Source organism: Penicillium verhagenii (genome assembly GCF_028828195.1).
Source record: "Penicillium verhagenii strain IBT 33310 chromosome Unknown utg000004l_segment0_segment0, whole genome shotgun sequence".
Classification (NCBI taxonomy): domain Eukaryota; kingdom Fungi; phylum Ascomycota; class Eurotiomycetes; order Eurotiales; family Aspergillaceae; genus Penicillium; species Penicillium verhagenii.
Genome location: NW_026643168.1, coordinates 657,827 through 670,580, shown reverse-complemented (window position 1 = coordinate 670,580; position 12,754 = coordinate 657,827). Strand labels below are relative to the sequence as shown.

General features: G+C 48.9%; 2 protein-coding genes across 2 annotated transcripts; one reads left to right on the top strand and one right to left on the bottom strand.

Moving 5' to 3' along the window:
* Positions 1-399: 399 nt before the first annotated feature.
* N7466_003177 (ATP-dependent RNA helicase BRR2) lies at positions 400-7,080 on the bottom strand (the record flags this gene model as incomplete). The annotated part of the gene is made up of 1 exon (XM_057162574.1): positions 400-7,080. The coding sequence occupies one exon, from the start codon at positions 7,078-7,080 to the stop codon at positions 400-402; it is 6,681 nt and encodes a 2,226-aa protein (XP_057023689.1).
* Positions 7,081-9,100: 2,020 nt separating this feature from the next.
* On the top strand, positions 9,101-12,218 carry N7466_003176 (mismatch repair ATPase MSH1; the record flags this gene model as incomplete). Its single annotated transcript, XM_057162573.1, has 3 exons — positions 9,101-9,460; positions 9,514-10,435; positions 10,501-12,218. The coding sequence occupies 3 exons, from the start codon at positions 9,101-9,103 to the stop codon at positions 12,216-12,218; spliced, it is 3,000 nt and encodes a 999-aa protein (XP_057023688.1).
* Between the last annotated feature and the right edge of the window lie 536 nt (positions 12,219-12,754).

The following is a 12,754-nucleotide window of genomic DNA, read 5'->3' as shown; positions in this document are numbered from 1 at the left end:
AGATCGATAAAGGGAATATGGCTTGAAATTTCAAGAATGTTTCATTGAAAGAGCTGGAAGTGCAGATATGTAAGGAAGTGAATTACGTAGAGAGAAAGGAGAATTGGAGATGGGTTACGGTGAGTTAAAAGGGTAAGGTGAGGAGAAGCCAAGGGGTAAAGTGCAACGTGACTATTTGCGGGGTCACGCCACTGATCTACGGGATTTGCGGAATTTCATGTGTTGATCCTTGATCGATCTACTCGGTCCAATGCGATCCGCGATCATGAAATACTCAATGCCTGTTGAAAGAAAACGAAAAAGAAAAACACCTTTTAAATCCTAAAAAGCTCCAAAAGTAATAGTGGGGGAAAATAACTATTATTACAAAACACCAAAAAAATAACATAGATTGTCCGTTTACTCGTCGTCCTCTTCGCTCTCATCCTCATCCATTCCCTCAGCTGCGGTGACAGTAAATGTGGGGGCCTGATCCACACCGACATAACTGTCACTCATCAGGTAGAGAGTGAGCTCATGCTCACCAGGCGTGGGCACAACATATTCAAGGCGCAACTCCAGCTTGCGACCGATAGTGACACGCTTGATAGCCAACAGGTTCTTGGTTTTCTCATCACCGACCACAAGCCACCAGTTCTCCATCTTTTCGCTGGGGTAGAATGGGGCGTGGACAACGGTATCGGGTTCCTCGTCCTCTTCCACCTCACGTTCAATCTTGACCTTGAGGTAGGCAGGGTCGCCCGATGTGATGCTCTCAGGATCTTCAACCTCGAAGTCCAGCTCGATGTTGGGATACTTCTCGTTGGTGAAAGCTGCCGCCTGTGCCAACTGCTTGTTGTTCAAGCCCAAACGCTTGACCAATGCAGCGTAGTCCTTGTTCTCGGATGGGTCCATGGCATCCATGAACTCAAAGATATCATTAATGCTGTAGAAAATATCCATATTAGCAGCTGATCGTGAATGAAATATAGGGGGTGGATGGACATACTTGTATTCCTTGGCAACATCAATAACTTCAGGGGAGAAGTGGGGAATTTGCTTAAGGGGGCTATCACGGTCCCACATGGCTTGAACTAGCATCTGCGACAACTCCATGGCGTTCATAGCGTTGAGATGGCCTTCGGAAGAAAGCACATCCACACAGGCACTAAGGAGATTGAGGACCTTGCGAATAATGTCTTCCTGGTCCTTGGCGAGATCGATTGGCAGTTGCATACGGGAGAAGTGAGCCTGAAGAAGGACAAACGCCTTGAAATGGGGCGACTCAAAGGAAGCTTCGGACATCTTAACCGGACAACGGTCGTAGATTCGTCGAAGAATGTGTTCCTCATGACGACGCATTTGGATGGACTCGAATTCGGTAGCAGAGGTGATAATCTCCAGAATTCCCTTCAGCTTTGTGCGAGCCGAAAGGGACAGCAAGAAGGTTTGCATGGTGATGAAGGAAATGTTGTAGTACGCGCTAATCATGGCAGCATTTAGCGGAGAGACACTGTCATCCTCCTCATCCAGATCAATGATCTTGGCCTCAGACAACTCCTTGAGGGTATTCTCGACAAGCTCAGACAGGAAGGTACTGAGTCCCTCGTGACTCACGTCGCCGAGACCGTAGAAACTGGGGTTGGCCAGAAGACGGCGGTAGAAGTATGTATAAGTCATCCAGTCTACTGCATCCTGAGTGGAAGCGACGGTCTTGGTACTGGCCTCAGTGACAAAGGCGTCGTGCAAATACATTTGCAGGTGACTCTCAACGGGGAGGGCCTCGCTAAGGAACTTCTTGTAATATTCACGCTTAACAGCAGGCACCATCAAAACACCACGACCAATCTTATCTTGGCCAGGTCGAGAAGCCTTGCCGAACATCTGAAGGATCTCACTGATAGGGTAATCGATGTAACGATGCTCGCGGCCATCGAAGAACTGAGTGTTCATAACAATAACGAGATGAGCAGTCACGTCCAATTCCCAACAGCAATCACGCGAAGCCAGAAGTACTTGGATGGCACCGATGCTGAAAAGATGCGAGACAATACGCTTGTCAGTAGGGCTCAATGCCTCATGGAAATATCCGATTCCGTGAGATAAAGAGGTTGCAAGTGTCTGCTCCTGGACACGGCTGAGAAGGGGCTCCAGCTCCTTGACATCTGCGTTCAAGAATCTGTCCTCGTTATCATCCATACCACAGGCCGCTAGCAGATCCATGGCCGTAGAACGGGTCTGCTTTCGGCTGGGCACGAAAATCAAAGCGGGCTTGTCCGGCGACAGTTGCAAAATGGATTGGTAGGCTGGTCGGGACATTGCGAGCATCAGGGAGGGGAAATGAGGAATGGTGAATGATTGAATGTGAAGTTCGAGGGGAATCGGCCTGGCGTTCGGGCTGAAGTTGTAGATAGTATGCTTATTAGCGCCAATCCACTCTCCAATGTCACGAGCATTGGCAAGCGGGACACTCAGTCCGACAATGCGCATGGCATTTTCAGTCTGAAGTGCGACGTAGTGCATACGGGAAACGACAACCTCGTAGACATAACCGCCGTAGCCACCCAGCATGTGCAGCTCATCAGCAATGAATAATTGCACCGTCTGGACGTTCTTGCGTCTTTGCCATTGCCGAGACAACACGTCCCACTGGACAGGTGTGGCAAGAACAAGATCAGCCTTTTCAAGAAGCTTGAGGTCGGCGGTAGTCTCCCCAGTAAGCTTCAGAATGGTTTTACCGCCACCAAGACCGCTCAATCGCTTCTGCCAGTCGGCTAGGCGAAGGTCAACAAGTTCCTGGAAGGGAGCAATGTACACTGCACGACCTGTGTTCTCGGTTGACCAGTGGCGAAGGAGAGCCAGCTCGGCGCAGACTGTCTTGCCGCTGCCAGTTGGGGCACCAATGAAGACATTGTCATCCGAATCAAAGACAGACTTGAAGACCTGTGTTTGAATTTTGTTGAAGTGCTCCCAGTCAGGGTAGAGCTTCTGGTACTCGTCACGCTTCAAGGCCTTGACAGGTGCGCGCTGCATATCCAACAAGGGGGTGTGGGGAGGGAATCGCTCCGGTAGAACAAGCTTTTGGAAAGAAACCGCGATCTTCGTCTCAGAGTGCATCCAGCGATCAGAGACCAAGGAGATGAAGTAGTTGGGGGGCATCGGCTCCGTAATGGGGACGGTGAATTCAACAAGGTGTTCATTCATCTCGGCCAGGGCAAACTCACGGCGCAGGAGGAAACGATCATGGAACAAGATCTCTTCGCCATCACAGTCTTCCACCAAGATCCAGAAATCCTGAGCATTACCGTGCACAGCATCATCCCAGACAAAGTTGGGAGAAAGGGTCAACTCAACACGCAGCAAGGAACGAGTGATTGGTTGGACTTGAGCCTGAACTTCAAGTCGAGGAAACTTGGAGACAAGATCACACACAACACGTCCAGCCTTGGGCATACCGAGAAGTTCACCCATGCGCGGGGGGTCCAAGTCAAAGTAGCTGGACCACGGCACGTCGATACGCTCAGCCTTCTGCAGAATATCTCTGGGGCATGTAGGGAACTGGCGCAGAGGGGACATTGTGGGCCACATACGCTTCTCGGCCATCTTGCAGAGATCGAGCGCAGTCTTGGCCACAGATGTCCATCCCTTTTTCAAGCAAATCTCGAAAATGGCCCGGATAATACGACCAGCAGACTGTGTGACGTAGACCATGTCGGCCATCAGCGCCAAACCGTCCAACTTGAGGCGAGAGATATAGGCTTGAAGCAAAACGTTAATCTTCGCGTGAGGCTCGTCGATGGTTTCCTTGACAGGGACCGGTACTCGGCCCAAGAGCTTGCCTAGCTCCAATTTCTCATCTTGGCGGACGGGGATATACTTGAACTCGTCACTAAGGGCGAAAATGCGGAACAACTCGATGGTAGTGATGGAAGGCTGAAGATGTTGAGAATAGGTGAGCATGGAGTTGTGGCCAATGTAGTAATGAGATGAAATCCGACCAAGCTCGGTTGCCTGGAGTCGTCCTGTCTTTTTCTCATACTTGACCAATCCAGCTTTCTCAAGAACGGCAGCAGCAGAGTGAATAAGATCAACCCGCTTCTGTTCCAACGAGTCATCATTCTCGTAATCCGTACCGACACTGTACAATCCTGGCGAACGAAGCATGCGAACATAAAGATAGGTGTAGCCTAGCCATTCCACACCTTCATCGCGATTGCGAACATTGCCAAGAACGATTTCAGCGTTCAAGTTGTCTGCAAGCTTGCTGACGAGTTGAGATTCAATTGGCAATTGTTGGTTCAGAAGAGAGAGGTAGTATTGTATCTCAGCTTGAGTAGTGATAATGATACCCTCTCCGAATGTGTCATATTGAGGTCGACCAGCACGTCCAAGCATCTGCAGAACATCCTGAGGGCTCAGCTCGACCCAGCTACCCTTCTCGGGAGAGTAGACTTGGGTTCCCTTAATAATGACTGTGTGCGCAGGGAGGTTGACACCCCAAGCCAGGGTGGCAGTACACACAAGAACCTGAATACTACCATCGGCAAAAAGTGCCTGGACGGAATCACGATCCGCAAGACTCAAACCAGCGTGGTGAATACCCAGACCATAAGGAAGAAGGTCCTTGAGGGAAGCATCATCAATAGACTCTGCCTCCTCGGCCAAAATGGCACGGCTAGCAGCATCACTGCGAAGGATCTGTCCAATCGTTTCCATCTCGATCGCCTTGTCGCGGATATACTTGGCCGTTTTCGCGGTCTCCTTTCGTGAGTGGACGAAGATAAGCATCTGGTTTCGGCGTTGACCAACTTGCTCCAGAACCTTATTATAGCAAATGTCATTCATGGTCTTGAGCTGCTTAATGGCTTTCTTGTCTGTGACACCGATGAACTCCTGCTTGAGAGGGCAAGGACGGTATGAGCCATCGAAATGGAAGACTCCCTTCTCAGGATCCGCGCGCAGGAAACTTCCAACGTCACGGTAGTTGGGAAGGGTGGCACTGAGACCAACAATTCGCACAGGATCACCAGTCTGTTCGACACGGCGAATTGTGCGACTGACAATGCTTTCAAGGACGGGACCACGATCATCGTGGAGAAGGTGAATCTCGTCAATGACAATAAGACGCACCAGATTGGTGTAGCTAGTTTCGGATGCCTTTCTTGTGATAACATCGTACTTTTCCGGGGTGGTAACAATGATCTGGGTGTCGGCAATTTGCTGCTTGGTGAGCTGGCGATCACCAGTTAGCTCAGACACTCGGATGCCATATGGCTCGAGACGCTTGCCAAGGTTTCCAACTTGCTCCTGCACCAGGGCCTTGAGAGGGGAGATATAGATGACCTTGAAGTCGTCCAGCATAATCTCTCCAGTTTCCGGATTGCGATGCTTACCGATTTCCCGCAGGATAGTCAGCATAGCAACGTTGGTTTTTCCGGAACCTGTGGGAGCACAGACGAGGAGATTGCCGTCGTCGTGGAATGCTGAAGGGTAACACTTGGTCTGGATCCGGTTCAGCTCTTTGGAACTTCCAAATCCAACGCGAGCCCAATCAGGCAACTCTGTGGTAGGGATGTTCTTCTCTCCGGCTTCCCGCTTAGCTTTGGGCGGCGGGACATGGATCTCCTCGTAACCCTTGAAAGTACGCTTTGTTGAGCCCTGGGGAAGCTTGACATTTGGGTTGGTCATCAGATGATTACCCTGGTGGAAAACGAGGTTCTCGAGGTTGATAAGCTTCTTGGGTTGCAGACCGCCGATCAAACCACCTTCAGTCGCTGGCTTCTTCTCATCGTCTGTTGGTGCTGAAGGAATATCGACGTCCATCAGATCCAGCTTCATCTTTTTCTCTGGGCGATCAAGGAGGTCATCACGAGCAGTCTTTCCGCGGATTTCATCCAAGATACCCCGGTGTCCAGCCTCAACCATCTGGCTTTCAACAAGATTTCGCGCATCGGCATCTTCGGCAACTTGTCTCCAACGAGTAGCCCAGACGACTTTGTCACGATTTGTTACCAATTTTGCGACAACTTCCGCATGCTCGTAGTCGAAAAGCTCCATCAAATCGTTTTCAACGTCACGTAGCGGTTTTTCGGATCCATCCTCTGCCTGACCGCCAAGAACCTCCAAAGCTTGTTGTGTTTTCTCTTGTTGAGTATGGGCGTCTTCGTATAAAGCACCGATCTGTCGTTGCAGCCAGTAGGCGTCGATCTCGCGAGCCGAAACATTCAGCCCAGCTTTATCTCCAGCCTTATTATCACCGTCAAGACCACCATCAATGACCATTTCATCCTCGTTATCCGGCTCTTGGGCGGCTGATTGGTCGATATCGGCTGGTTCTTGGTCGTCTGCTTCGTCCTCATCGCTGTCCTCGTCTCGGATTTCGTCAACGGTGCCTATGCGCTCTTCGTCTTCGTCTTCTTCGTCGAAGACAACAGCAACACCCTGGCGTTCATCGAGTTCCGAACCTGCATCGTCGAAGCCACCGTCCATGTCCTCGTCCTCGTCTTGTGCCTCGTAATCCGTAATTTTCTTACCAAGGTTCACAAGCTCATTGAACTCTTTCGGGTTCATAGTACTACCCATCAGATCATCAATTTCCTTCTTCTTGTCGAAATCTTTCAGATCTTCATCCTTGAGGTATTCCAAAACGGCATCGGCGGCACTTCGAACGACCTCGTGGGGTACATCGCCAAGGTTGCTTCCGGTAATTGTGAGAATAAGGTCGTAAGTTGCTCGAGTCGCAGGTGTTCGAGGGCGATATTTTAAACCTTCGATGAGGGCATCGGCGGCGGAGAGAATTCCTTGGCCTCGTAATTGTGCTGGCTGGCCACGTCCGCGCTTCTTCTGTTCGCGAGACAAAACGTCTTCACCCTCGTGAATCGCACCCCGTTCGATTTCGTTCGGACCGGCCTTCTTTTTCGACTTGGGTGCATCGTCGCGTGCTATGCGGGAGCCCATCTCTCGGATTCCAATGCGGCCTGCAAGAGACTCGGGGTCTCCGGTAGCCTCATCGGTGGTTCGGCTGATAAAACGACGGTCCGCCTGGAGAACCAGGTTGGACATCGCCGAATACTTATACTGAGAAATATTTTGGTCCGCCATCTTGGTGGTGGGGGAGGGGTGTGGTTGGGTAAATTAGAAGAAGAAAAGAAATGAGTGAGTCGCGCGACTTGATCGGGTTGAATGCGCCGATCCACAAGGTAGGTGTCCACGCAGCGCGTTGAAAAGGAGGAATTGAGAAAATTCAAACGGTCTCACAAACCTGGCTCATTCTCCGGCCGCAAGTGGGATGACTTGTATAGGATGGAGAAATGGAGGCCAGGGTTTAGTGTTCAGTTCAAAGCCAAGGAGAAGCAGCTCGGGAAGATTTCGGTGGCGAAGGCGGAGGAGAGGGGAGCTTCCAAGTTCTGCCGCTCGCGGCGGTTTTCTTGCTGATGCTCCCTCTATCTTGTATGATATTTTCTCTTAAAAAGCATTGCTATCGCCATACAAATTCCAGGAGCTCATCACGGCACAAGCCTGAGACTCGAGCAAATTTCAGAGACTGAGAACTGCTTTCATTCCCTCATATACCAAGGTAGAGGCTTGTCTGGAGGGGTGTGTACTTGATCATGTTACATGTACGTACTACTAGGTACTCAAATGGTGTCAACATAGGAAGGTGTGTCAAACTTGAGGTGTATATTCCGTATGAAACTTGGTATAGTATCTGCATTGGTACTCCAATCCTACCTAGTAGGCCCCCATACAAACGTACTAGCCATCAACCGTCACCTCCAAGCTAGATACTGTTGACTACTTACATTCTACTACTTACTACTAGTTTTCTGTCATTTTTTTAGGACTTCCAACTATTTCCATTGTCATACTACGAGATGATCATATCCGGCTGGTTCATTTTCGTTGTTCCACAATGAGGATTATATGCTTGATCTAGAGGGACAGTTGGTACAGTACTAATCCTGATCCGATAACTGTAGCCCAACCTACGTTTGAATCCGTGGATGGTATCGTTTTCCAAGGTTAACTCGAAGAACAAGCCCTAACAGGCGCCTGGCATCATATCATACTAGACTTATGTATCGAAGTGGCTCGGCAATTAATACAGTCTAGATCCTCACACCACGTCCATTGATCCATCCAACCATTGGTTAGTGCTTAGTATAAACATTCAAATGTTCTATATTAACACAATTTCACATACCCGTAGACCACCCTTTACTCAGTACCCTCCGAACCCTCCTCAATAAAACATCTTTTCAAATCCTGCATGTGGAATAAAGGAACAGGGTGTCAGCAAGACGAGCAGAGACGAGATACCTTGCCTTAAGTAGGCCATTACCCGTCTCACCAAAGCTTCCTTTTCAGTTAGATGATAGGAGATCTTAAACCCTCAAAATTCTTCACAGCTGGTATCAACACGCAACTTTACAGTAGCCGGCTCCCATTTCAAGGTGAGATGAATATCCACAATGTCAACTGGTTCACAGCATCCGCATCACCGGCTGCAACACCCGCCTCTTGATGTCTCAAGTGCTAGCACAATCTCCGATACATAAGCTCCTGACGGGGATACCAGGTAGGACTCTGTCTGATATGGTCGTTTGTCCTCCTAACCACTTCTTCGGGGCGAGGATTTTCTGCATATTGTATCAACCGAAATGGCAAAACCGAACATACATATGTACTGAGTTGCCAGTATATTTATAACTAGTAGTAGTTATTAGGTATCACTTGAGCTCTGAAGTTTTGGTAACATGAATTGAGGAAAGAGGTACGTTGAAATGGTGAAAAAACTAGTATCCAGAATCCAAGTGAATAACCAAGCCAGATAGTAATACTATTAATGTCCCGTCGCTAAAGAGTAGCTGAGGCAAGAAAGAGCTCGCGTTGAACAGATTAAAGATGGACATTGGACAGTTGCCGGTTTTGATTAGTAATACTGTTTAGTGTTTCAGGAGAAATAAATTAAGAGAAATGGGTCATGTGATATCGAACATCAATTCATCTTTCAATTTATTCCAACTTGAAGTATAGCAACTAAGATGTTCTAAAATAAAATTACTTGCGGCTTAAATCTCCTTTCTGCTATCAATCTTCTTTTCAACCCTATGCCGTAAGAATGGGCACAATTGGGCGCCCAATCCTACGATTGGCCCCATTGACATCTTCTCACCCAGCAGTACATCCAGTACATATTCATCGGGTGCAAGCCTACCAATGCCTTGTTGATCGAACGCGTCGTCCTACTGTACAACCACGCATATGGATCAACGCGACGCGGGCTGCAACTCGAAGAGGCGCCAAAACCCAAGCTACTGTCAAGCTGCAAGATCTTCCACAAGGTGTCATCAAGTTGGACGCGTATGATGATGGAGTTGATGATGCGCCCCGGTACCCGACTGTGGTTCAAGGACACCGTAACAACATGCAAAAGTTCAAGAATTGTGTGATTCTGACCAGGGTCGGGGGCTTTTACGAGGTAGCTTCCTGTCGACTTCCTGCAATCTCAATTTTGCTGACAATTCTGGATAGCTTTATTTTGAGCAAGCTGAAGAGTTCGCCCCGTTGCTTAGTCTGAAGCTAGCATCAAAGAAAACCACCGCGGGGCCCGTCCCTATGGCTGGGTTCCCCTTCTTTCAATTAGACCGTTTCCTGAAAATTCTTGTCCAGGATCTTAACAAATATGTTGCTATCAGTGAGGAGTTTGCCCACGAGGCGGAAGGCAAAGCTCGATCCGGAGGCTTATTGTTTGATCGGAAAGTGGCCAGGATTGTCACACCAGGCACCTTGATTGATGAAAAGTTCATCGATCCCTCCGAAAACAACTTCTTGTTGGCCATATACCTAGATATCCCAGCCCTGGAATCCCAATCGGAACAGCATGTCGATCCTCAGTCCTCGCAGCATATATTGTCCTCCGTGCCGCAACGCGTAGGCTTGTCGTGGTTGGACCTATCAACGGGGGACTTTTTTACTCAACTGACAACGGCACAAACACTACCGTCCGCTATTGCTAGGATAGGAGCTCGCGAGATACTTGTTGATCAGAATGTTCAAGATATTATCGGGCAAGAGCTGCAGCAGCTAGTCGGAAATGAGCATCGTCTTGTCACATTCTTTCGATACCCGGAAACATTCGCACCTATGTCGGAATGGGGCTCCATGCTTGAATCTCCAATCCCAGAGGAAACGCATGCCGACTTCACGCCGGAAGAAGTAGCTGCGGGGTATTGTTTGTTAGAATATATTCGGGTGCAGCTGCAAGGATCAAATCTCAAGCTCCAGCCTCCGCGTCGGAGGCACCTGGATGAGTCGATGAGTATTGATCGCAATAGCCTGAGAGGACTAGAAATGCTCGAGACTGCGCGAGATGGTTTTGGGAAGGGAAGTTTGCTTCACGCTGTACGCAGAACTTCTACCAAGAGTGGTGCTCGTCTTCTGCGCGATCGACTTAGTAGGTTCTCGTACCAGTGCTTACTGGCTTGTTTTTCCGGTTGCTAATACATCCACTCTTTGAAGCTTCTCCATCTACGTCACTTCAGGCCATCAACGAAAGGCTAGACCTCGTTTCAATTTTCATCGAAAGCGAGGATCTTCGGGATAGCGTAGTACAATTGCTAAAGCGCAGCTATGACTCACAACGGCTGGTGCAGAAATTTGCGATGGGCAAGGGAGACCCGGATGATTTGATCTGCCTGTCCCGGGCCGTCGAGGCCTCCAAGGGAGTCAAACAAGTGCTTTCCGACTATGAGCGATCATTATCTCCCGAAACTGCTTTGGATGCGAAAACCAGTCTTAAATCAATGATCTCACGCCTTTATCTTGAAGGACCCAGTGCGCTTGCTGACAAAATCCTCGCTGCTATTGACGAGGAGGGCCTCCTCCAACAACAGCGTATACAGGATAGCACTGCTGCTGAAGTAGCTAGCTTGGCACAAGAAGTCACCATCAACGAAGGTACTCCGACTGACCTAGAGTCACTTCCCAAAAAGGTCAGAGCCAAGAAAAGCGACAAGATGGCACCCGAGCCAGAGGTTGGTTTGATGGAAACATGGATTATGAGACGCAATGCGAGTAAGGGGTTAAATGCACTTCATACGGAGCTGGAGGGTTTGTTGGATGACAAAGTCGCGTTAATCAAGCGACTTCGCGAATATGTCGGATCCTCAGCCCTTAATTTGAAGTGGACTCCTGGACTGGGCCACATCTGTCACGTTAAAGGGGCCAAAATCTCGCAGGTATCTCTAGAGGAATTGGGCGTCACTCGAAATGTCTCGTCAACCAAATCTACGCGGTCATTTTATCTTCCTGCGTGGTCAGAACTGGGAAACAAAATGGACCGCGTCACCGTACGAATTCGACAAGAAGAACAATCGATATTTGAGCGTCTACGCCGCGAGGTTATTCTGAACCTTGTCAAAATCCGCCGCAATGCAGCTGTCATGGATGAGTTAGATGTCGCCTGTTCTTTTGCCACGCTTGCTCAAGAACAGCAAATGGTTCGGCCTATCCTGAACAATGGAACCTCACACAAGATCGTTGGCGGAAGGCATCCAACTGTCAAACTCGGACTCGAGGAGAAGGGCAGATCTTTCGTGAGCAACGATTGCTTCCTTGGCGAGCAAGAAAGAATCTGGCTCATCACTGGCCCAAACATGGCCGGTAAAAGTACCTTTTTGCGCCAGAATGCTTTGATCACCATCCTCGCCCAGGTGGGCTCGTACGTGCCAGCAGCATACGCCGAAATCGGAATCGTTGACCAGATTTTCAGTCGCATTGGAGCAGCAGACGATCTCTTCCGTGATCAATCGACCTTCATGGTGGAAATGCTCGAGACTGCTTCCATCCTGAAGCAGGCTACCCCCCGGTCCTTTGTTATCATGGACGAAGTAGGCCGAGGCACTACACCCGAGGACGGGACGGCTGTCAGTTTTGCATGTCTTCACCACTTGCACTATCACAATCGGTCTCGTACACTCTTCGCCACACATTTCCACGGCCTGGCAGACATGACGCAGGATTTTGAACACCTGGAACGTTACTGCACCGATATTAAAGAGACAAGTTCCGGTTCCTTCTCATTTGTTCATCGCCTTCATAAAGGTGTCAATCGCGAATCGCACGCGTTAAAGGTCGCTCAACTGGCTGGCCTTCCTCGTGCGACGATCGAGTTGGCAACGAGTGTGCGCGAAGCATTAAGGAATGAGATCCCTCCACCACGCCCCAGTACACAATGAGACCAATTTTTTTTGTAGATCATCAATATGGATATCTAGATACATACAACTAATACTTATACATATAAAAAGCCCCTGGTGCGACATTCGTCCGGCTGCAAATTTGTAATCTATACTAGTATGTACATACAGAAATTTCCAAGATTGAAGAGTTTGATGAACATTGAACCGAAATACCTCGGGATGCCTCGATTATTCCGTGCATTACTGCCCAGGTAGGTGAAACCTTCAAATGTTGCAATTTGAATGCGACAGATAGTAACATTTGCTAAGGTTGATCCATTTGTTAATTAGCGCCCACATGAGGTGTGTACCCACCTTATAAGACGCGTCTAAGTTCCTACATAGTATCAATTGATGTTTTTCAATCAATGTTTGGAACCTCGGGCTTGGAATTGATCGGATGTCCACTAATTGCAGTGGCCATCTGGATGTATATTTCCACATCCCGCCCCGTTCAACATTTGAATGTTGTTCTATTCACATGCACACATGATACATCAATTAATACACAATCAACACCTACTAGTACCTAC